Source organism: Gossypium arboreum, chromosome 9 (assembly GCF_025698485.1).
Source record: "Gossypium arboreum isolate Shixiya-1 chromosome 9, ASM2569848v2, whole genome shotgun sequence".
Classification (NCBI taxonomy): Eukaryota; Viridiplantae; Streptophyta; class Magnoliopsida; order Malvales; family Malvaceae; genus Gossypium; species Gossypium arboreum.
In genome coordinates this window covers 58,703,491-58,728,054 of record NC_069078.1, presented here as the reverse complement: position 1 = coordinate 58,728,054, position 24,564 = coordinate 58,703,491, and the positions used below count along the sequence as shown (strand labels likewise).

At 31.4% G+C, this 24,564-nt stretch overlaps 2 protein-coding genes across 5 annotated transcripts; one reads left to right on the top strand and one right to left on the bottom strand.

Moving 5' to 3' along the window:
• Positions 1-6,479: 6,479 nt before the first annotated feature.
• LOC108457131 (electron transfer flavoprotein subunit beta, mitochondrial) lies at positions 6,480-10,510 on the top strand. The gene is made up of 5 exons (XM_017755993.2): positions 6,480-6,684; positions 6,767-7,051; positions 8,425-8,505; positions 9,164-9,258; positions 10,143-10,510. Exons 1-5 carry the CDS (start codon positions 6,616-6,618, stop codon positions 10,366-10,368), a joined length of 756 nt encoding a protein of 251 aa, XP_017611482.1. The 5' UTR covers positions 6,480-6,615; the 3' UTR covers positions 10,369-10,510.
• Positions 10,511-10,737: 227 nt separating this feature from the next.
• Positions 10,738-13,116, bottom strand: LOC108457130 (1-aminocyclopropane-1-carboxylate oxidase homolog 1-like). Of its 4 annotated transcripts, none has more exons than XM_017755992.2 (4): positions 12,428-13,116; positions 11,742-12,281; positions 11,354-11,675; positions 10,738-11,179 (listed from the first exon to the last, which is right to left on the bottom strand). In XM_017755992.2, exons 2-4 carry the CDS (start codon positions 12,272-12,274, stop codon positions 10,961-10,963), a joined length of 1,074 nt encoding a protein of 357 aa, XP_017611481.1. In that variant the 5' UTR covers positions 12,275-12,281; positions 12,428-13,116; the 3' UTR covers positions 10,738-10,960. The 4 variants fall into 4 exon arrangements, with proteins under 4 accessions (XP_017611481.1, XP_017611479.1, XP_017611480.1 ...); XM_017755990.2 differs by having other exon boundaries at positions 10,738-11,218; positions 12,428-13,108; XM_017755991.2 differs by lacking the exon at positions 12,428-13,116 and having other exon boundaries at positions 10,738-11,218; positions 11,742-12,401.
• Positions 13,117-24,564: the final 11,448 nt, after the last annotated feature.

Genomic DNA, 24,564 nt, shown 5'->3' with positions numbered 1-24,564 from the left:
TCTTATAACTCTGAATTCCATGTTTCAGTTCAAATTGTTCAGCAATCCGAAGTATGGTTAATATCATAAGAACATCACACATCCTTTTTCCATAACATATATCCTTCATCAATTTCTAGATCCTAAGTAACATTTCCATATCAATTTTAATTAAATTATGTCTTTACTAATCAACTCTGGAACAAGAAGGAGTACAACCTATCTTTTACTCCTCCTCGTAACATCACTTAATATCTCCTAGTCAATGCATACAAAACTTGTATATCAACGGATCATAGTAGGGAATCCACCAACCTTGAATTCAAGTATGTGTACGGTTTTCTTGGTGTAGTGCTCAACTCCTTGTTAATATTAAATGAAGTTTATTATTTTTCTCTAAAAAGAATTTCTTTCAAGATCAATGGATACTGGTTTAATTAATTAATTTATTTTACTTTTCTCTTCACCTATTTTTGATTTTTTCAAATTTTTTTATTTTAATATTTAAATCAATTGAATCGATTAAATCGAGAATTGATGGTCTAATTAGTTCGCCATCAATGTGATTCTAAAACCTTCATCTCAACTTTTGCTAATGAAATTCTAATAAATAATTTTTTTAAACAAAACAACATATGAAAATTCTTTAATAAATATAACTATAAATTTTCAATTTTCGCATAATTATTTTTTGAGATGCTCTAATTAATCATGTAAACTAATTAAAGCATGTAAATTAGATTTTCGCACCAATACAAAGATTTAGGTTGACTCCATCTTACCTGAATTCAATTTAAATAATAAAAAATATTTTTAAATTAAAATTTAATTATAAAAATATATAAAATATCAATTAAAATATAATTTTTAATATTTTATTAATTTTTAAATAGTAAATGTGTAATTGAATAGTTGTGTTCTCAACATATTATTTCTAGAGGTGAGTATTCAATCGAATTGAGTGAAAAAATTTCGAGTTAATTGAGTGACTCTTATTTTATCATCCTAACTCTATTTGTTTTTTTTTTTTCAAATCAAGTCGAGATAAATGAAATTCGAGTCAAGTCAAGTCGAATCGAATAAAATCAAATAGAATTCGTTTGAGTTAAATTAAAAAATTAAACATGTCAAATTAAAATTTTGTTACAGTATAATTAATTCCATGTTAGAGCATATAAATTTGGAAAAAAGTAAAAATATATATCTTAGGATAATAAACTTAAATTATTAATTAACTTTTTTGTCCCAAAATTATTATTTTAGAAAATTTTAAAACTTTAAATTTCTTTATATATTGTTTAAGATTTTTTAAAAACATACTCTTTTAAAAAGATAAATTTAGAATTTTATAAATATTTTTAATTTTAAGAAATATTTTTAATTTTTGAAAGTTATTTTGAATTATTTTGCAATATTTGTTGAGAGAGAGACCAATTTGCTCATTTTCAAAATTGATATTTAAACTATTCAATTGTAAAATTTAACTCAAACTCAAAACTCGAATTACTTGTTCAAGTTGACTTGAATAACTCGAATACATCTAATTATTTCAATTTTATGATTGAACGTTGATTTAATTTCTTAAAATTGAAATTGTATAAATCATTTAAGAATAGAAAATATATTTATATTTGATGAAATGAGACAATATCTTGAGAGGGCATTTTATAATAGACTATTTTAGTAAAAAATATTTATTTTCAACTTTATTTACGGAAATGGGCCACTTAAAACTTTATTTACTAAAATGGTCCAAAAAACTTAAAACGCGCCTACATGGAAGCATATAAAGGGAAATTTAAAAAAAGCACGATGACGGGGACTCGCTTTACCCCGTGTCAAAAGTGCACTGACGTGCGTGCGCTTTACCCCGTGCTCGAACTAAATTTTCAAAAGAAAAGGTCATTTTTTTAAAATATTATACAAATAGATTAGCTTTTTGAAAATTTATGAAAATAAGCCTTTATAAAGGCCTAAAGTGGCAACTCTATTTTTTTTTGTCCACCAATTAATGTGAAAATAAAATTCACAAAACAAATTTTTATATAGACCCAAAGTCTTATTTCCCTTGTTTTCTTAAGTAATATGAGATGTGAGATATATGTATATATAAAGCCATGAATAGGTTTGCAACTTGTTCCTAAACAATGTGGGATTCCTTCCTTTTTTAACTAACAACATAAGATTAAAAGCTATACTCTATTGTATAATTTTTTTACAAAGCAATTTCTATTTTTTTATATTCTGTTAACATTTCTTATATTATAAAATTATCTTTTGAGATCCTTTAATCTTGTTGCTGTCGAAACCATTTTTTAAAGGGATGTTTGAAAAATGGTGATCGACTTTTGAAAAACGAAACGGAGTTGCCACCAAAGTACTATTAAAATTGTTAGCACATACAAAAGTACTATTAAAAGAACAAATTGCACATAAGAAACTTGTATATGCAGTAATAATCTATTCAATTTTAAATGTTTGAAGTTAATATCCATGCAATTCTAATTTTTAAAATAATTTTCCATTATTTCAATTTAGAAGTTATACTTTTAATTTTTTATTATTTATTTTATTTTATGTTATGAATGTTTGATTAATAAATAAATGGTGAGAATTTGGTACTCAAATAGTATTTTTTGTAATTTTAAAAATTGATATCTTTTTTAAATATTTATTTATTTTAATATTTTACTATACTCATTAATTTTTTAATCCTAATTTTAATTTAATTTTCATCACTTAATGAATCGATAAATTTATTTCAGATATATTTTGACTAGATAGAGAATCTATTTAAACATAGTATATAATTATGTTAAATACGTTTTTATAGAAATATATAATGTACATAAAATATAATAATTATTTTTCATATTTTTATATCTAGATTAAATTATATTAGCAGTCACTTAATTATGATTTTTGGCTATCGAATTATAAAACTTGCAAAATGATCACTTAACTATTAGTAATTTTTAAATATTTATTTTTTAATATTTTATCATACTCATTTTATATTTTATAATTTTTTACTTATAGAGTTTAAAATTTTATTTATAATGTAACAAATGTTAACTTTTGTAATAAAAAAATTAAACTCTATAAGTAAAAAAATAGAAAATATAGTGTAGCCTTTAATTTTATGTTTTAGTTAAAAGAGGAAGTAATACCACATTGTCTAAGAACAAGCTGCAAACCTATTCATGAGTCTATATATACACATATATCACATTCTACATTACTTAAAAAAAAGAGAAACGAGACTTTGGGTCTATATAAAGATTTATTTTATAATTTTTATTTCCACATTAATTGGTGACACAAAAAAGATGGTATTGCCACTTTATGTTTTTATAAAGGCTAATTCTCGAAAATTTTCAAAAAATTAGTCTATTTTTATAATATTTTTAAAAAAATGATCTTTTTTGAAAATTTAGTTTAAGTATGGGCAAAAGCGCTCCTCTGTCGCTTCCATGTAGTTCAGGATCATGGGATCCTTTTCTATCAGATAGGAAGGGCTGTTGTACAAAATGTACTTCTAAGTAATTGCCCCTTAGATCCTATATCTATCTATATGAAGAAGAAATCATGTAACGAAGGGGATTCTTATTTGTACAAATGGTACTTCGAGCTTGGAACGAGCATGAAGAAATTAACGATACTTCTTTATCTTTTGAGTTGTTCTGCCAGATCGGTCTCGATCTTTCTTTTAGTTGTTGAATCTCTCTTTGATTGATCAATGTGTGATATTCCGAATCCTCATTACTAATGGAATCGAAACGATCTCTGGATTGATCAGAAGATCCTTTCAATTGGCGAGAATCCGTTACTTGAACGAAACTAGATCTTGTGGAATCATATTGAATATTTGACGATACATTCCGTACCTTGCTAAAAAATCGATCCCTGTTTACCAACCATACATTGTCTAACCAAATCTACGTGGCGGGCTTGATTTTACCAAAGATGATGAGAATGTGAACTCCCAACCATTTATGCGCTGGAGAGACCGTTTATATTACTCTATCCCAAATCACGTGCACATTCATTACTACGGGATACTCCAGTATCGATAGTTAGTCATTTGAGGGGTTTTTATTAGTTTTAGTTTTAATAGAAATAGAAGCAGAAATTATATATATATTATATATATATTTTATTTTGCTATATCCGTGTATTACTTATCCTTACGAAATATCAAACGAAATAGAACGATTTGAGAAAGGATATAATGAAATTCTTTGATTGGTTTTTCCCAAAGAGAGAAATGCTCCGTTTTATTTGACCCATGGGTCCAACAAAACCAAACCATTACACAATTAACAATTCCAATTAAATTAATATTTTTTACTATTTAATTTAAATATTCAACTAGAAAATTGAATTTAATAATTTAAATAGTACCGTAATTTATTTAATTAAATTAAATATTAAATAAATGGATTTAATAGAAATTAAATAGAAATAGAATTAAATAGAATTCTCTAATTTCTAATTCGAATTTCGAATCCTAAAACTAAAATAATAATAAATAAACAGAGAGCTCTTGTTCTTATTCCACGAATGCTTTTTTCTTCTTTTTTTTTTTCGAAAAAAAAGACGAGGTTAAATGTCTAATTGATTTGCTGGTTTATGGATCTTTTTGACATGCTAATTCCATACATTATAATTCCATACATAGACATAACTTTAAATTAATCATTTTTTTCTCGAGCCGTACGAGGAGAAAACTTCTTATACGTTTCTAGGGGGGGTATTATTTAACTACATCTATTCATAAAGCTCATACTAGTAATAGCCGAACTAAAGAATGCTTGATGTCAAGAGTAAATGTTGTTCATGTTATTTGGATGAGAAAGGGTAGTTAGGTGAAGTAGAGTCTAGCAAATGAGCACATATGTGCACTAGTTGCTAAATGAAGAAAAATTGGCTAACAAGGGTGTACTAAGGCCGAATATGATTTTGAACATTATTGAGTAATGAAGAAAAGTCTTTTGCTTGTTTCTATTCTTTCTCTAGGAATTGCTTTTACCGCATTCAAAACAAAATATGTATATTGTGAAGAAGACTATTTGTCTTTACCTCTTTTTTTTTTCTTTTTTCAATCTAAATTGGACTAAATTGGGGGGTGTAATTATATTCCTATTGTCGTTGTCGATTTAAATGTTACGAATAGGTTTTGTTTTCTAAATTCAATTTGAGTAGATACTAAACATAAGATAAGTAAGTGGAGAATAGAAAGGAAGGATAAATTAAATGAGGGGAACAAATAATTACAGGGAGTATTCTTCGTGTTTTTTGGCCCATTTTAGTAAATAAAATTTTAAGTGACTTATTTTCATAAATAAAATTAGAAATGAATTTTTTTTAACAAAATAGTCTTTATAATACATTAGAGGGCATACTGAGCAAGCTTGTTTATATTTTGATTAGATTGCTTATTTGAGGTGGTTGAATACTCATCTTATTTGAAGTGATTGGTGAACTTTAACTGAGTAAAAAATATAACATTTTTGGCTCATATATAGAGGTGCTCATGGGCTAGGTCGGGTCAGTTTTGGGCTGGGCTCAACTAAAAATTTAGGTCCATTTTTTAGGCTTGGGCTCAACCCAAAAAATGGGCTTAAAATTTTGCTCAATCCTGGCTTGGATAAAAATGCTAAAATCTGGGCCTGACTTGGCCTGCTTGTATTAATTTTTATATTATTTTTATATAATTTTAAATATGTAAATTTGAATAATACTAAGACAAATACAATTTAACAAGCAAATGTCTCTAAAATAATAAAATTAACAATAAAATAAGTTTTATACAATATCCAAACAATAACAATAAAATAGTAGCAACATAATAGTAAAATGGTAGCAAAATAGGGAGAAAATAACAAGAAAATAACATTAAAAAAATAGATTTTTTTTGTCTTTTAGTGAATTTGGGCCGGACCTAACCCGGGCTAAAAATACCTTACCCGATACTCGACCTATTTTTTAAATGGACATTATTTTTTTATTCAAGCCCATTTTTTGTGCTTATATTTTTGCTCATACCCTCTTACATTTCGATCGGGTCATTAAGCCAGGCCGAGTGGCATGACCCATAATCAGGTCTACTCATACATTGATATGTCATACAAAATACTAATTCTGTATCATTATTTTACAAAGTTAAGGAGTGGTATGTAACTATTAGATCATATATTGTAGCAATATTGCTATTATAAGAAAAATCATATAGGTTGTCATATTATTTGTGCGTGTGAAAATAACAAATATAGAATATAAATACTTATTTAAAATAATATATTATAAATAATAAAATATAAAACTTGAAAATAATTGATAATAATAACACATTAAATATATATTATATTAAAATTAAAAAATAGATTAAAATTATGTATTATTTTTAAACGAATATCAATATTATTTATCTCAATGATTTTTATTATTTATAAAATTTAATTTATTTTTCCTTTTTGTCATTCGTCTCTTCTTCCCCTTTATCATTGTTTATTCAAATATAGACAGGTGTGCCAAAACAATTTATTTACTTCTCTACGTCTCAACTTCCATTACCAAAGCTCCAATTTCAAAGACCAAAACGACTGTAAGACGTAAGACAAAGAACTGCCAACCATGAAGATAATGGTAGCCGTAAAGCGAGTCGTGGATTATGCCGTTAAGATCAGAATCAAACCCGATAAGGTAAATAACAATGGAGATCCATGGTTTTAAACCTTAAATCAATTTATGACAATTTCCACAAAATTTTTTTTTTTTTGGGTAGAGTGGGGTTGAAACCCAGAATGTGAAGATGTCGATGAATCCGTTTTGCGAGATAGCTTTAGAAGAGGCTTTGAAAATTAAGGAATCTGGGTTGGCTAAGGAGGTCGTTGCGGTCACCATGGGACCTTCGAACTGCGTCGATACGCTTCGAACGGGTCTGGCTATGGGTGCTGATAGAGGGATCCACGTCGAAGCTGCTCGTGATTTGGTTCCTCTCAGTGTTGCTAAGGTTTTGAAGAAGCTTGTTGAGGTTGAGAATCCTGGGTTGCTCATTCTTGGAAAGCAGGTTTGGTTTTTATCGTACTTTTCATTATTATTTAAGGATGTTCTTGCTTAAAGATTCTGAAATGTTTGGTTCTGTGAGTAACTTGAATGTCGTGGTTATTTGGGATTGTTTTAAATTTGGGTGAAAGTTCGTTTTTCCCCTTAGTTGTCTTTCTTTTTAAGGATTTTTTTTGCTTAAAGATCCTGACATGTTTGGTTTTGAGGGTAATTTAAAGGTGTTGGTTACATGGGGTATAGGTAAATTATCTTGCATGAGTATGCTTCTTAAATTTTTTCAAAGTATTTTCATGGACATTTTGGAAAATATGTCCTACTAACATCTGATATGGGTATTTCAAGAAAAATAAAGAATCACAGCAACATAATCTGAAGGTGTTGGTTACATTGGATTGTTTCATAATTGTGGGAAGTTTTGATCTTCCAAGTGTTTGATGAAATGGTTTATATAACAGTGTAGTTGTCCATTTTATTAGATGGAGCTGAAAGTGATGATTGATTATGTTAATGCTGATTTTTGTTTAATCTTTAATGAAAGAGATTTTGAATGTTATTGCAGATTTAAAGGATATAGGACTATGTTACTCAGATTCTTGGGTGCGCGTATTGGATACTAGTATATGTACAACACTAATATGTTTAATTTTTCTAAGTTTGTCCATGTATTTGGGAAGTCTTCGGTGGATTATCTTCATACCTATGTCCCAAAAATGTGTTAGACACAGGTACTTTAAGAAAAAATGAAGAGTTGGAGTATTTATATGGTTTTTCTCCTGTTTCAAATGATGAGTTCGGATAACCAATGCAGGCACTAGTTAAGGATTAGGATTTTATTCCCATTGTTTTTCCTGGCTTCACAAAAAGTAATTCATTAAATTACACTTTCTATAATCATTGCCTTAACGGTTAACATTTCCCTTTTGATAATTACCGAGAACATGGAGTAAAGTGAATAAGAATGGTGTTTCCTGTTTTAATGTATTGCTCTTTTGCCTTATGATAAGTCTGGTCATGATCTCAGTTAAATTATTCAAAACGTTCTCATCTTTTCGGAGTTTTCTCCGGAAAAGATTACTCAATTCCATCTTATAATCATCACATTTAGCTATTTTACATTTTCAAAGTTTTCTTACTTGAAAAGAGGCATTTAGGTGTCTAGTTCATCGACAAGAGAGTTTCGTGATGAAGTTTTTCTTTATGTTTCAGCCTTAAACGAGTATGCCACAGTTAAATTTACCAGATCTTTGATATGTTAATCTTTCATTGTATATTTATTGTTTTTAAGCGGAACTGGCTTCCTTTTTCTTCTTTTAATACCTCTTTTGTTGGAAGAAGTTATATAGAAAATGACTTTCTTATTATCCTGATTCTATGTAGGCAATCGATGACGACTGTAATCAAACAGGGCAGATGATAGCTGCGCTACTCGGGTGGCCTCAAGGAACATTTGCTTCAAAAGTCAGTTCAACAGTCATATTATTTGGGAACTACCCTTCTATTGCTATTTACTACTTTGCATTTTATCTGTTCTTTTGGTTCATAACATATGTCTTCATAATTCATATAAAGCTTTAGCAGAACTAGTATTGCTTTTTCTTGGATGTAAAATCACATTTGGTTAATTAGAAACTAAAACCCTTGCCTTTCTTTCCTTTTCTTCATGAAGCTCACGTGTATGACATGTGTACGAGGATTTGATCCTCCAATGACCTTTCAAATACGTGGAAAAAAGTGAACATACCCTTGTCAGACACATTCATATGCAACACTTGCACCTGAGTCTAAGTAAAATGAGCTAGTACTGACCAAAGGTCATAAGAAGAAAATTTGAGATTGGCTGTTAGGGGTATTAGAATGTCTGTTGGTTTTGTTCTTTTCTTTACTTTTTTTGTATTTATTTTATTTGGACTCGGATGTGAGTGTTAGACACAGGTATGCTCAATTTATTTAAAGATTTCCATCTATTCAGAGGGTCATTGGAGGATGTCCAAATATGTGACAAACAGTTAGGGCGAAATTTTTGTTTTTAAATGAAGAGTTAGGGCGAAATAAGTACCTAACATCTATGGTAGCATGTCAAATGTTTTTGTGGTCTTGACTGCTGTGTTTTTAGTAGGTTGTGTTGGACAAGGAGAAACAGGTGGCAACTGTAGATAGAGAGGTGGATGGTGGTCTTGAAACACTCTGTTTAGACTTACCTGCTGTGATAACGTAAGTACCTAATCCGATCAAATTTCATGTTTATTATAAGTAATCACTAATCTGAAGTTTGTTATTTGTGTCTGGCACGTTAAAGCTACTCTGGGGACAAATCATACCAAAATTTGTTAGTTAGTGAGAGTAAGCATGTTAATTGTTAACTTTTATACTATTGGAATAGGTGTTGGATATGGGTATATGTCTAACACATGGATTCGTGACTGACTTATCTGTTGAGGGTCTATGCTAAGATTGTAAGTCTGATCTTGAACGTTCGTGGTTCAGTTGTGGTAAACTTATGATATTTTACACCATGCATCTATGTTCTTGGGATTCTTCATTTTGTTTGAAGTACACGTGTTCTACACCCGTGTCCAATATGTATTTGGATATGGGCAATGAGGATATGACCCTCCAAAGATCTTTTAAATACATGAAAAATATAAAAATAATAAATTTGAATGTGCCTGTGTTGAATACATGCTCATATCTAATGTTGGCACCTGAGTTCAAGTAACAAAGTTGTGCACAATGCACCAGCTTAATAAGACAATAATGGGAACTTTTTAATTGCTCTGTCTATAATATATAATTCCATTGGTACCGTATGTGTACCTATGTTATCTGGACTCGAGGCAAGTCTCAAGTATGGGTATGTTTTGGACACGGGTATGTTAATAATTTTTTTCTAAGTTTTCCCTTATCATTAGAGGATCCTACCTCCGTAGGCCCACCATACTCATGTCTGAATGTATCATACAAAGGTGTCAGGCACGGATATTTTATGAAAAATGAAGAGTCCGGTTCAACATGGAGAATTGCTTTGGATAATTTAATACAGTTTTTATTATAGGCAGTCTTCTGGATTCTCATTTCAAGTTTTCTGTGATATGCAGCACTGATTTAAGACTGAACCAGCCAAGGTATGCAACGCTTCCCAACATAATGAAGGCGAAATCAAAGCCGATAAAGAAGTATACTCCGGAAGAGTTGAATGTCGAAATCAAATCTGATTTAGAGGTTGTTCAAGTCACTGAACCTCCCAAGAGAAAAGCCGGAGTGATACTCTCGTCTGTCGATGAGCTGATTGACAAGCTTAAGAATGAGGCTCATGTAATTTGAACATTTCCTCACTTCTGTGGTAAATGGTCTAAGCTGATTCACAACTTGTCCAAATAATGATCTTCAAACTCAAACACAAGAGTTTACAGAAATGAAAGTCTATAAACTTCCTGCTCAATAAAGCTAATATTTTTTTATGAAATTGTTAAGCAAAAAAACTGAGCAAACCGGAAACCGAGTTGAACCTTAATGTTCAGTTCAGACACTTAAGCATATTTGGTTGTGCTGTAGAATTCGGTTTGAATTGGTGTCAAGAACATTTAAAAAAAAAAAATTCAATTCCCAAAATTTCATAATGACCATCTAATTCTTGATTTATGAGTTATTTCAGTTCAGTATAGAAGAATTTGAATAGTTTAAATAATCAAATATTTTAATACTTGACTTGGCTAATCAGTTTGTAAGTTAAAAGAAAAAGGACAACTTGATTAAAATTTAAAAGTTGATAACTAAAAAGATCCAATTAGAAGTTATATAAATACATGGTAACTGTTGTTATTTGCATCGTTTCTCTCAGGCTTTATATATTCAGTGCCACAAACCCTTGTGCAAAGCGGTTTAGATCCTTAGGAAGCTGAAGAGTGATGGCGAGCTAAGGTTGCAACTTGAAGTGTGCAAGTGCAGATTTCTCATCAAGTCCTTTGGAATCATAGTAACTAATGAAGTCTTCAACTGTGGTCTCACGGTACAATGGAGGGTTTTCTTTCGACAATAATTCCTTAATTGGTCCATAAATCCTGGTTGAAGGGTACAAATGTGGAGTGAAAAAGCATGCCACTGACACTCTGGGGCCTTTCTCATTTGCCAATACCTGATGTTCCACACTTTTCAGTTTGTCATTTGATATAAGCTGCAACAAAATACGATCAAACAGTATTTGGAGGATTACAAATGCATTACATCTATGTTACTAGGAGTCGAGTATGAATATTCAATAAATGTATTCAGCCCAGGTATATTCAATCTTTGAAGCAACATAACATACTTGTAAGAGATCTCCAATGTTAACAACCAAAGCCCCAGGCAGAAAAGGAACATCAAACCACTGATTTTGATGAAAAACTTGGAGTCCACCAATATGATCTTGAAGTAAGATGGTGAGGAAATCAGGATCAGAGTGCTTTGCAGTTCCCAGAGTCAGTTCAGGTTCAGGACATGCCGGGTAATAATGACTCAAAAGACAATGCCCTTTCGAACAATCCAACCCTATGAGGTGGTCGGGAGTTAGCCCTATTGCCTTAGATAGTAACTTAAATAAAGTTGTTCCTAATTTATGAATCTGTTTCGAGTACTCCATTGTTATATCTCTGCAAAATATGAAAATATTAACAACATTCGATGGGTTAGGCTTTAAAAATTAGGGATTTGAGTACCTGCAAACAAGAGGCAGTTGTTGAGGGTGAAGAGGTTCAGGTCCCATAACACAAAACAAAGTGTCCCTCCAATTTGCAAATCTCGACTCATATAAATCAAAGTTACTTCCATATATAACCTTTTTCGTCTTCTCCCTAGTATAATATGATTTCTTTACTTCGGATGGAAGCTCGTGAAACCCACGCGCCGCCGCCAACATCTCTTCCAACACACTTTGGGGCACCCCATGATTGACCACCTGGAAGAACCCAATCTCCCCACCCGCCTTCCGGATTCCTTCCACCACCTCATCGGACCGGGTTTTAATGTTTTCAAGGTCAACCACTGGAATCGTGAACTGGGTTGGGATTGGCTTGACGGAATCATGATCCTCCACCTTCGGCCGGCAGAAAATCCGGGGAATTTTGGTTATTCCGGCGTCGACGAGACCTTTGACGCCTGATTTAGAGTCGTCAAAGGCTTTGAGTTCTTGGAATCTGTCATAAGTAGTTGGAGTTTGGGTGCCGGAATCTCTTGTAAAGCTAGCAGCCATATTTTATCTGTTTGGAGTTGCTTTGTATTAAGACATGACAGGGATTTTAAAATGACTAAAATAACATAATACTCACTAACTTTAACTATTGTCAACTACCACTAAATGACTAACAAATTTATTCATGGAAAAATAAGTGCTCTGTTTAAGGACCTTCTGCAATGTTCTGTGCATGAGGAGGGTAAACAGCATTTGGTGAAACCAGTGACCATGGAAGAAGTTAAGAGTGCAATTTTTGAGCAGGGTAATGGAAAATCTCCAGGACCTGATGGTTATACCCCTCACTTCTTTGAGAGTGCACGGTCTGTAGTTTGGAAGGGCGTTTTTGCTGCAGTTCAATGCTTCTTTTAAAGCTCTGAAATGCTTCCTGCTTTCAATACAACAACCTTGGTGCTTATTCCCAAGGGGCAGAAACCTAGTAATGTTGCTGATTTCAAGCCAATTTCTTGCTGCTGTAACTAAGACCTTGTGAGATGGTTGACACCTCTTCTGCCTAATTTAATCTCACCACGCCAGAGTGCTTTTGGAAAAGGGAGGAGCATATCTGATAATTCTCTTTTAGCTCATGAGTTTAGAGGGTATGGCAGAGGTAAAATTTCAGTAGATGTGCCTTAAAAGTTGACTTGAAGAAGGCTTTGATTCATTGAGTTGAGGTTTATTCTTGGTGTTTTGAGACTAAGAAAGAAAGAAAACGAGGCAATGAACTAGCAAGATGAACTGATTTTCAACACTGTATTTCATTTCAGAAAATTGCAATATATATCTTTTTGTTTTCCAAACATATCACTAATCCAACTAATATATTGGAAATAAGAAAATTTGTACACAAACTGATTACGAAATCAGCACCTAAACACATCAAGCATTACCAACTTAGTTTGTTCCTAACTAATAGTGAGTTTGGATGGAGGGTGTGTTTATCTGCGGTTAGTGTAAAAACAGCGGTAGCGGTGAGATTAGATACTGTAGCGATATTGTAACGTGAGACAAAAAGTAAGTTAAACGGACTGCACCGCACTACACCGCCGCCCCAAACCCACCCTAAGTATGTTAACATAAGAACTGAACAAAAGATTAAACCAAAACATCGATTTTCTGCTTTAAGAAGACAACTACCACTTCATCTCTCAGTTCACTTTATCGCTGGGCAGCTTGCATTTAGTCTGTCCGCAGATATGCTTGCTGTTAGACAGTTCACCAATGTGCTTACACAATCCGCCAAGCCTGTCGTATAAAAATTCTTCGCATGACAGTTCGCATATTGATAGTCCGCAAGCCTTCTTATGCTTGGACTGTCCATCATGTAACTTAGAGCTAGAACTGTCCGCCATATGTGTTCGCTAATTGGACTGTTCACCATTTGTGCTGTTCGCCATGTGTGTTTGTCAATGCATGGTTGGTTATCTCGCAACATTTAGGCAGGGTGATCCATACCTATTTTTCTTTACCATGAATATCATCTTGAAACTACTGGATTTGGGAGCAAAGGAAGGAGTGTTCAGTTTTCATCCAAAATATCTTCGTATTCAATTGACTCATCTGTGCTTTGAAGATGATTTGCTTACCTTCTGCAAGGGTAAAGCAGATTCTGTGATAGGTATTTGGAGTATTCTTTCTACTTTTTATCAACTTTCTGGGCTTCAGTTAAATGCTGAAAAAAGTGAGATTTTTATAGCAGGTGTGTCACAAGAAGAACGCAATCTAATTTAAAGTTCCACAGGTTTCAGAATTGAGCAGTTGCCAGTGAGATATCTTGGTATTCCTCTAGTTACTATGAGACTTCCAAAGAAAGATTGCTTGCCTTTGTTGGAGAGAATCAGGTCTAAGATATCTACTTTAAGACTGAAACAATTGAGTTTTGATAGGAGAATGCAATTGGTTCAATCTGTTATCTTTCAGATTCAAAATTTTTGGTGTAGGCACTTCATTTTACCTAAAGAAATTCTTAAAAAGATCAACCAAATGTGTTCTAGTTTTTTTGGAAGGGTAATGAAGGCTCAGCTAAAGGGGCAAGGGTGAGTTGGAAGAAGATTTGTCTTCCTAAAGAAGAGGATGGACTTGGAATGAAGGACCTTGACAGTTGGAATAAAGCTCGTATTATCCAACATATAAGAAAACATTTTGGCAAGACATGGATCTCTTTGGATTGCTTGGATCAAAGAGTACTTGCTTAAAAAGTATTCTTTGAGATAGGTTCCATTGAAAAGAAACATTTGTTGGAGTTAGAGGGAATTCTAAAACTTAGAGAGGAAAAAGCAGCTGTGTTGGGAAATTTTGAGTTACATGGGAGGAAGGTCATTGTTCCCAAAATTTGGAGAGCTCAATAAGGCCTAAAGTTGAGAAGTTTGAATGGCATAGGATTGTTTGGTTTACTCTACATATTCCAAAACATTCTTTCATCACTTGGATGGAAATTCTAGATAGACTTCTAACCAAGGAAAAGTTGATATGTAGGGAAATGAGTACTGATGGTCATTGCTTGTTCTGTCATTATGAGATTGAAAATACGGATCATATTTTTGCAAAATGTGCATTTACAAAGAGTGTCGGAAACAAGTTCTGGTTTTATTCAATGTCGAAAGGACTATGGTAAATTGGCAACTTGAGTTTGGCTGGATTTGTAGCAAACTCAAAGATAAAGCTCTGGTATCAATCATTCTAAAATTAGCATGATGCTATTTGGAGAGAAGAAATAAAAGACAGTTTGGGGGTTTGGTTTGTAATGAAGAGGAGATTCTTAGAAGCATTAAAGAAGTGGTTAGCTTAAGCTTAAGGGAAGAAGATTTATAGAACTAACTATGTAAATAATATTGTGTTTAACTCTGGAATCTTTTGGAATAGAGGGTTTATCATGTACACATACTTACACCATGTTTAGTTGGGGTGAATAGAATGGGGATATAATGAAATAAAACTATAATGAAATAAAACTATAATGGAATAGAGTTGTAATAGTATTCTTGTATTTGGTTGGATGTAATAGAGGTTGTAATAGCGTAAAGAAAAAGGCTGAAATGACTAAAGTACCCTTAGTATAATTTTTTAGGTAGATGATTATTGTTATTGTTATTAAATTTTAATAAGAGCATTATTAAATATAATTTAATGAAAAATAATTTAATCATATTTTAACATAATAATTATTAAATACAATTTAGTAATATTCTTAATATAATTATTATTAAAATATGAATTAATAAGAATCATAATATATAATATTATAAAAATAATATATAACCTACTTTATTATTTTTAAGATACAATACATATTTAATGTGCTAAAATGTCATTGACAAAAAAATAATTTAATTATCTTCTAAACTAAAAAGTAAAAGGTTAGAAGTAATAAATAACTTGATAATTATATTTTACATCCAAACATAATGTTCATACATTAACAAAAGTTACATGATGTCATTAGCTTATATGCCATAATCTATATGTTAAATTTTATAATTTTTCAGATTGTGAGGATATCTTCAAGCTTTTTTTTACTAAGTTTTATTTCTTAGAGGGAAAATTGGAGTTGTTTGAAGGAGTTGTCGATTCATCTTTTTTTTTATGGCTCTTTAGAACTTCTACACACCATCTTCATCTTTTCCATCTATCTTCTTTATTTTCATCTTTATTCTATTTTAATCCTATTTAATTATTCAAATATTTGATTTATTTCATTGTTTTTCTATCTTAATTTTCTATTTTATAGCTTCCTTTAATTTTTAAATTCTTAAAACCGACTTAAATTTGTTTGTGTTTCAGGTTGTGTCAAAATCTAAGTTTCTTTCTGATGGTTTAGAGCCCTAAGTCAAATCTACAACTTAGATAAACTTACGATCCTGTTATGTATTCATTCTTTATCACAGGGTTACATATCAAATTCCATTTGGCATGTTGGTTGGAAATAACATTGCCATACACCAAATTCTACTAGATTGGCCAAAAACTTTCTTGAGGATCCCCTTAACTAATAAAAAAGGCAAGAAAATAAAAACAAATGAGGAAGAGGGATCTATTTGAAATTAGGATTGATCAGTAAAAGAAATCTTTTTTTTTGTGGGAGTGAGTCTAGATGATGTAATAGAAGAGTGTAGCCTATATACAAGTATTTATATATTTAAGGTTTAAGTTGTATATTATTAATAGAAGAATACACAAAGTAATATCATAACATTATAATAATTATTTTACATTCATAATTTAATTATATAATAATTAATATATTATATTTCCTTAAATGTGTATGTATACTATTTTTTATAATATAATATGTACTAAATATAATTAGGGGCAAATCCAGGGGAGCTAACAGGGGCCCCGGTCTCTTTAAAATGGAAAATTTTGTAACAGTCCAATTTTAGGCCTAGTCAGAACAGAGGTTTCGGAACCACAAAATCGAGGTCATAAAATTTATTTTAGTATTATTTTGGGGTCTACAGTATGATAATATGGTTTTTGAAAAATTTTGTTAAGAAATTTTATCGTTTTAATGCTCAATTTGTGAAAAAGGACTAAATCTCGTAAAGTGCTAAAGTTGCGTTCTATTAGCTAAATGTGTTAAATAGCTATAGAACTTAAAAGTTGAGGTCCTTATTGAGTAATTAGATGACTATATGTGTGAGTGGATGTCCATGGAGTGTAATGAATGAAAAGTCAAGGTAGGTGGCGTTTGGTATTTTGATGACTTAAGATAGATTAAATAAAAGAAAATAAAAATGGTCATCTTTTTCATTTCCTTCATGCACCGAAAATTTCAGCAAGAATGGCCATTTGGGAGCTTTAAATTTTGACAAAGAGAAACCCTTTACATGGATACATGGTTAACCGTATTTGATGATGGTCTAATTTTAGCTATATTAAAAGCTAAAGCGAAATTTTCTTTGTGAAACTGAAAAGCTCAGAAATGTAATAGTGAATGGTAATTTAAATAAGTTCAGAGCAAGTTTACTTCTGATGTTGAATTCCAGGTTAGTCATGATTCCTATTATTATTGTTATTTCGAGATAGAATTTGTGTATTGATGAATTTAGAACTTATGCCGAAGTTTTTGTACAAGACTCAATAGTAATACGTCTGTTCATCCAAAAGTAATAAAATGTGCAGTTATATAAAGTAGATATGCTACTGATTGTGTATGTTACATGTTATTTTTGGATTCGTATTCAAATGACGATATGTTAATAGATAAAAGTTAAAAATCAAGTGAATCTAGGACTAATACAGTCAGTGATAATACTAGTGTGATATGAGATAGCATTGCTATTGATTCCGTATCGAGATTATTATATCTCTAAAAAGGAAGATGTAAATTGAATTGCGGTTAATCATCTGAAAAAGAAAGATCCATATGATCATTTTAGTATGTACAGAGACCTTAATTGACAGATCAACTACATTGTGTGTTCCTGAAAGAGTAATTTAGAAATCTGACACTATGTTCTAAAGTTCAAAAGTTATTGGAAAGAGATATACAAAGTTAAGTCGATTTGTGATTCTGAGAAATTAGTGAAAGTGATTCATAAGAGTTAAAAGCAACACCTTCTGGTAAGATTTTTGAGGACGAAAATCCCTAAAGGGGGGAGAGTTATAATAGCCCAATTTTAGGCTAGTCGGAATAGAGGTTTCGGTACCACAAATCTGAGGTCATAAAATTTATTTTAGTATTATTTTTGAGTCTATAGCATGATAATATGATTTGCTAAAAATTTTGTTAAGAAATCTTATTGTTTGAATGCTTAATTTGTGAAAAAGGACTAAATCGCGTAAAGTGCTAAAGTTGTGTTCTATTAGCTAAATGTGTTAAATAACTATAGAACTTAAAAATTGAGGTCCTTATTGAGTAATTAGACCACTATATGTGTGAGTGGATGTAGATGGAGTGTAATAAATGAAAAGTCAAGGTAAGTGGAGTTTGGTATTTTGATGACTTGAGATAGATTAAATAAAATAAAATACAAATGGTCATCTTTTTCATTTCCTTCATGCACCGAAAATTTCAGCAAGAATAGCCATTTGGGAGCTTGAAATTTTGACAAAGAGAAACCCTCTACATGTAAGTCATTTTGGTGTTAGTTTTTGTTGATTTTTATGTTTTTGGAACCCTTGAAGCTTAAACTAGCTAAATATGGGATGAATTTGTAATATGGTTGGAAATTTAGAGTTTTTCCATGAGAGAATATTTGCTGTTTTTGAAGTTTAATGGAAGAAAATGAAACCTTGTTGTGTGTTGAACAACTTTTGTTAAGGGACTTTTGATGAAAATGTGAAATAAGGACTGATTTGTGAAATGTGAAATTTATGAGTTAAATGTGTGAAATTGGAAAATATGTGAGCTTATAAAGCATGAAAATGATTCAGCTATGCATGGGTAGTAAAGAAATTAAACACATTTCATTTTACAAGCCTAGGGGTAAAATTATAAATATGTCAAACTTTAGGGGCAAAAATATAATTTTACCATAATATGATTTTTGGATCATATTGAATAATGTGACTAATAAATAGGATAAATGTGATATTATAGATCAAATAAAATGAGATTCGGGTCTAGAACGGGGGAAAAACATGAAATTGACAGTTAGGTCCCTTTTTCCCATTTCGGTATCGAGGTAAGTTCACGCGTAAATAGTACAACCTTATGTTATGTATTTACTATTTTGATATTGCACGAATCGTATATATTTGTTTTTATGAAGTTGATTAATGACGATTTTTGACGAAGTTTCGAGAAATAAGAAATCTCGATTTAACCTTAAGGGTAGAATACAAATGTCATGATATTAGGACTACCGAGATTCCGTATAAGATCATATATGGGATATGGCATCGGTATATGATTTCATATAAGACCATGTCAGGGACATGGCGTCGAGATGATATTTCATGTAAGACCATATCCGGGATATGGCATTGACACGGTACTAAGAGTATGAGATCCCCGAGCATCCTTAGTATTTCAATGTGTTCAACGTGTAAATCAAAGATGAGTATGAGAATGAAATTATTACGAGTAAACAGGCATGTACGTAAGCTTATAATTGTAAATTCATGATTATTGTGGAAATAATTGTTTATTTCCTATTGTGGTTGTAACGTCCCTAACCCGAATCCGTCACCGGAATAGAGTTACGGAGCATTACCGGAGTTATCAATTTATTTATTAGATATTTTATTTCATCTAATATTCATATTTGGAACCAATTAAAATCAATCATATTGTCCCTTAAACATACTTATTTTTCTAGACATGTTTTACCATCTCAATATACTTAATTTCCTTATATCAACGTATCAAAGATAATCACATATTGACATATCATGATAAATATTATTCTCTTGTCATTTCTTCATAAACATAAATCGGTAATTCATTATTTCGATATTTTATACATTTAAAAATAAAAATTCTTGCAATTTAATCCTTATTTCCAGCTATTATTCTCATACAAATTAAATCCTTATTTAGCCCTTGAGCTAAAGTTGAGCTGAGGTTAAACTCCTAAGCTGAAGTTGAGCTAAGGTTTAGCTCATGAGTTGAAAATGAGCTAGGAGTAAGCTCGGTTTAGCTCAGGCAACTAGATTGCGCTCGAATGAGCTGGATGGAGCTCGTGGAGCTATATCGAGCTCAATAAGTCTATTCGTCCCTAGCTATTAAATAAGATTGATGCATTAAATAAATTTGAACATATTTATTCAAATAATTAATTTGTTTAATTCTGGACATTTTAAATAGGTGTGTCGAATTTAATTAGGTTATTACATGTTATTAATATGTCTTGGTTGAACTAGGATTTAATGTGTCCAAATTACTATAATTATTTATTGTGTTAGCCGAATTTATGAGTGTGTTTAATATGTTCATATTTGCTGCCACCTTAATGTGTTCACATTGGTGATTAATGCTTGATTTTAATGTTGCAGGTACATCACTCCTTGGACGGCAAGATGCATGGATGAATTAAGTTGGTATGATGATTTTTGGACTTTCCAAAGCAACCATTCGGCCAAGAGTCACTTTATCCATCAATTTTCTAAAGTGGTCGAATCTCTTCCACATGGTAACATTAAAGCATCCACACTAGGAGTTCACACATGCAACCATTCGACTACTTGTGTTCACACCTCAAAGGCTATTCATGCTCCTATGTTCACACCTATTTTTGTCTCTTCATGGAGCCCATTTAAGACATCACCTTTGGATGAAACCACATGAACTTAATGCTTCAATTAAAGTGTTGGCCGAACCTACCCAAGCATGCATGAAGACCATTTATCCAAGTGCATCAATGCTTAGCCATGAAGTCTTCCATCCACCTTCCATTCGGCCGAACATGGACATGCACATTGAAAGATCATTTCTAGAATTTTCATAGCCATTATTAGTTACATTGCTTAGTTGTTAAGCCTATGAACTTGACTATTCGGCTAGCATAGGCTACTAGTATAAATAGTTGTTCATTTCATTGTAAAAGGACTTTTTTTTCGATTGTTACTGTTATGTTGCCAAAATTATAAGGCAACTTTTCTCCATTTCGTACAAAGATTCGATTGGCTTTCCTAGAGTCCTAGTTGCGTCAAACGCTTTTTTTGCCGAAACTGAACTTATCACTACTCGTAGTGTGGCGTTCACCATACCGAGGTTCCTATCTTAATAGATAGCAGGTCGAGGTCAACTTCACCAAACCTAAACCGAACTCAAAGGGCCTATAAACAACGGGTCAATACCATATCGGTATTGGGTCTTGTTTGCACTTTTTGTTCAATCCATATTTCTTTCGAAACCAGTTCGTACCAAATCGACAAAATCGTCCATTTCTTACCATATCGACCTTTTTTTTACTCAATCCATCTTACCTATTTGAACCTTTCTTAACCTTTCTTTCTTAGCCTTTCTTCAACTATCTAACTCCTTCAACTAAACTTTACGTAACTTCTTGTCAACGATTGGGCAACTACGAATACGACTCGACTCTCCTGAGACGGATTGTATCATTTGGTATCAGAGTAACATATTGATTTAATTTATACCATTTTTTATGATTTTTCAAAGTTAGCCTATTACTACTGTCTAAAACTACTTTAGTGCAACATAGTGATTACCAAGTTTATAACACTCTTATTTCCATTCTCTACCATATTTCCCATTATTTTCTCTCATTTACCTTCACTAATATATCAAGAACATGGATCCTTATATAAGAAAACTCTACCTTAACATCATTTTCATGCTTTTGATATTACCTTACATGAGAAACTCTACTTAAAATATATTGAAATCTTAAAATTCTTACCTTGTCCCATTGATTTTAATCTTTAACTTGATTTTTCTCTCTCCTCCAGCTTCTATTTCTTGAATCCAACTTGATATTCCAACTCCCCTTAGTCTCCTTAACATTTTTCTCTCTTGGTAGCTATGAAAATTCTTTTGATTTTCAGGTGAAAAGGGTGAATTTTTGGTGGAAGGACTAAATTGTAAAGAAAGCAAAACTTTCTTTCTTCTCTTTTCTTCTAATGTGAAATGCATGGAGAAAGATGGATGGTGTATATATTTTTTTTTCCGCACACACACACACATATATATAGACTAAATAAAATAATAAAATAATAAAATATCTTATTAAAATATTAAATAAATAATAATTATTTAATTAAATAACTATAAAATATCACAAACATCATCATTACTTTTTAGATTTCTCTCTCTTCCAATTGACCATTTTGCCTTTTGTGATATTTTAAAATTCCATTCTTGAGTCATCACTTAATTTGTTAAAATTGTAATTTAGTCCCTCATAATTCTTCACCTATTCAATTTGGTCCTTATTCATCAATTTTCCTTGGTTTCTAGATCATTCCACCCTTAAAATATTTCCACTATTAGTCCTTCAAGTTTTTCATGTTACACTTTAATCCTTCAAATTTTGAGTATTTACTCTTGGGCCACAAAACTTTTCTCACTTGTGCAAATTATTCATTTCTTGAATCAATATGTCATAATATACTTCCCAGTGACATAACTCAATTTTCCTATTCTTGTCACTTTATTTCTTTATTTTACTGTATTAAGGATAATATCTTGCTGTAGAAATTTTTAGGGTGTTACAGTGGTTGATAGTGCACATACTTGTGATGTTGGATATATGAAAAATATAAATGATGATTATGTGTTAGGCTATTGGGCCGAATTGAGATGTGATCTAATATGTTTACATGCTTGAATTGTATTTCAACGGGTATGTTAAGAATGAGAAAGTATGTGACTATATTATGAGTGGTACAGGTATGTACACAGAACTCATGTAAGGTGGATTTGGTATATGATGAATTCTTGGTGAGAATGTACATGAACAAATCACTTGTGAAATAATGATAACCTTGTGACAAACGATCTGCATTTATGATAAATGGAAGTATGTTAAGATTTGATAATGATCATGTTATAGGCTTAGGAGCCTAATTGATTTGTGATATTTTACGGTTCATTTATTTAAACTGTGTTTCATTGGATATAAGGAAAAGAAAAATGGGCATAATTTTCGAGTAAAGTCATTATGAGAACATAGTAAAATACGAGCTTAGACAAGTGAAAGGTGGTTGAACTATGTGTTGAAATTATGATTACTCATAAATGATGTGCATGTGATTAGGAGGATGAGAATAACTTGTTAAATAATGTGATAAGTTATATTGGAGAGACTATGGTGGTTAGGCTAATGCCAAGGCATGTAAATGGTATTTATAAGATAAAATAGTAAGTAGGGATGGGGCGATTGTATCCCCATATATGGTGTGTAGGGATGGGTGGGTCGATTTTATCCCCACATGGTGTGTTGGGTTGGACGGAGTTGGTGTGTAGGGCTAGTGGGCATATTCTGTTGATCTGATCTGTTTTGCATGCTATATCTGAGATGGGCTGAAGCCCTAAGGCTACATCTGATAATGATCCTATTAGGGCCCAGACCTGAAGTATGATTGTATTCTGTTATTTGTTTGCTTGCATGCTATACTGTGGGGATGTACACACTGAGTTGCGAAAACTCACCCCTTTATTTATTTATCTGTTCAGGTAATCCCCAGTAGTAGGTGGATCGGTGTAGAGGAGGACTCGATGGTGACCACGTCCGCATACATTTTGGTTATGACTTTTACTTTAGTTTATTTATTATTTGTTGAGGGTTAATGTGATTTTGGATTTTAATTGGGTTTTGAACTGAGGATGTGGATTATAAAATACAACATCAATATTATGGTTTTCCTAAAATAAACTAAGAATTTTCATAAATAAAAATGAGTTCTCAAGATAATAATCAACAATTGAGTTTCAAACGCTTTCGCGATAAAGAAACGTTTTCAAAACAATACGACTTTTCTTCATGATTTACGACTAACGAAAAGACAACAAATGGCATGGTTTATGAATCAAAATGGTTTAGTTAAAACACTCTCATGTGACGTCGTCAAATTCGGCTATAACGTCTAGACTGGGTTTGGGGTGTTACATGTGTGGTAATCCACCAATAATTCAAAAAAATTCAAAAAAAATAGAAGTTATTAAAAAATTGAACAAATTACAAAAAAATCATATATATTTTAGTGAAGCATAATTGGACAATCAAGTAGGCCACCACATTAATGTCATAAAAATTTTAGTGATCCAGTCAGTTTTTTTATTTAAAACTAAACAATATAACTAAATTTTAAAGATTGAAAGTGGAAGTAATAAAAAGAAAATAGTGTTAAAGATACAAAAATATAAATGTTAAAAGCTATGCCTAAAAGTATTTTTCAAAAGGGTTCAAGTATATTTGACTTTAAAACGAAAAGCTTTGCGTATATGTGAGGCGGCCAATTTTCAAGTGCTTCAAATTTTAAAAACAAGTTATTATGATAAAATGATTTTCAAGAGTAGGTTTGTCCCCCAAACTTAAAACCTTTGCTTATGCATGAGATGGTCCTTTTTCAAATGTTTTAGTTCTTTTAAAATGTATTGAAATAAAATGGTAATTTTCAAAACATTTTGAATATGTTCCACCCTTTGACTGAAAACCCTTCCAGGATGAACTCAAAAATATTAGCATTTGGGTACACAAATTATAATTTTACTATATATTTACTAAATTTTTTAAATTATTATAGGATTAAACTTTAAATTTTACATTTTAGGAGGATTAAGATCCCTACTTATTCCGTTTGTCTTTGCCCCTGTTCGCATATGTGTGAGATGGCAATTTGTCTTTACCCTAACAAGCTTTTAAATTGAGTAACTAAGACTAAAAAGAAGTCCAAGTAATTGT

Coding starts and splice junctions, on each gene's coding strand:
- LOC108457131 (XM_017755993.2), top strand. CDS start 6,616: ATGAAGATAATGGTAGCCGTAAAGCGAGTCGTGGATTATGCCGTTAAG. Junction 7,052..8,424: donor TGCTCATTCTTGGAAAGCAG/GTTTGGTTTTTA, acceptor GATTCTATGTAG/GCAATCGATGACGACTGTAA. Junction 9,259..10,142: donor GACTTACCTGCTGTGATAAC/GTAAGTACCTAA, acceptor TGTGATATGCAG/CACTGATTTAAGACTGAACC.
- LOC108457130 (XM_017755990.2), bottom strand. CDS start 12,274: ATGGCTGCTAGCTTTACAAGAGATTCCGGCACCCAAACTCCAACTACT. Junction 11,676..11,741: donor CAACTGCCTCTTGTTTGCAG/GTACTCAAATCC, acceptor CATATTTTGCAG/AGATATAACAATGGAGTACT. Junction 11,219..11,353: donor ACATTGGAGATCTCTTACAA/GTATGTTATGTT, acceptor ATTTTGTTGCAG/CTTATATCAAATGACAAACT.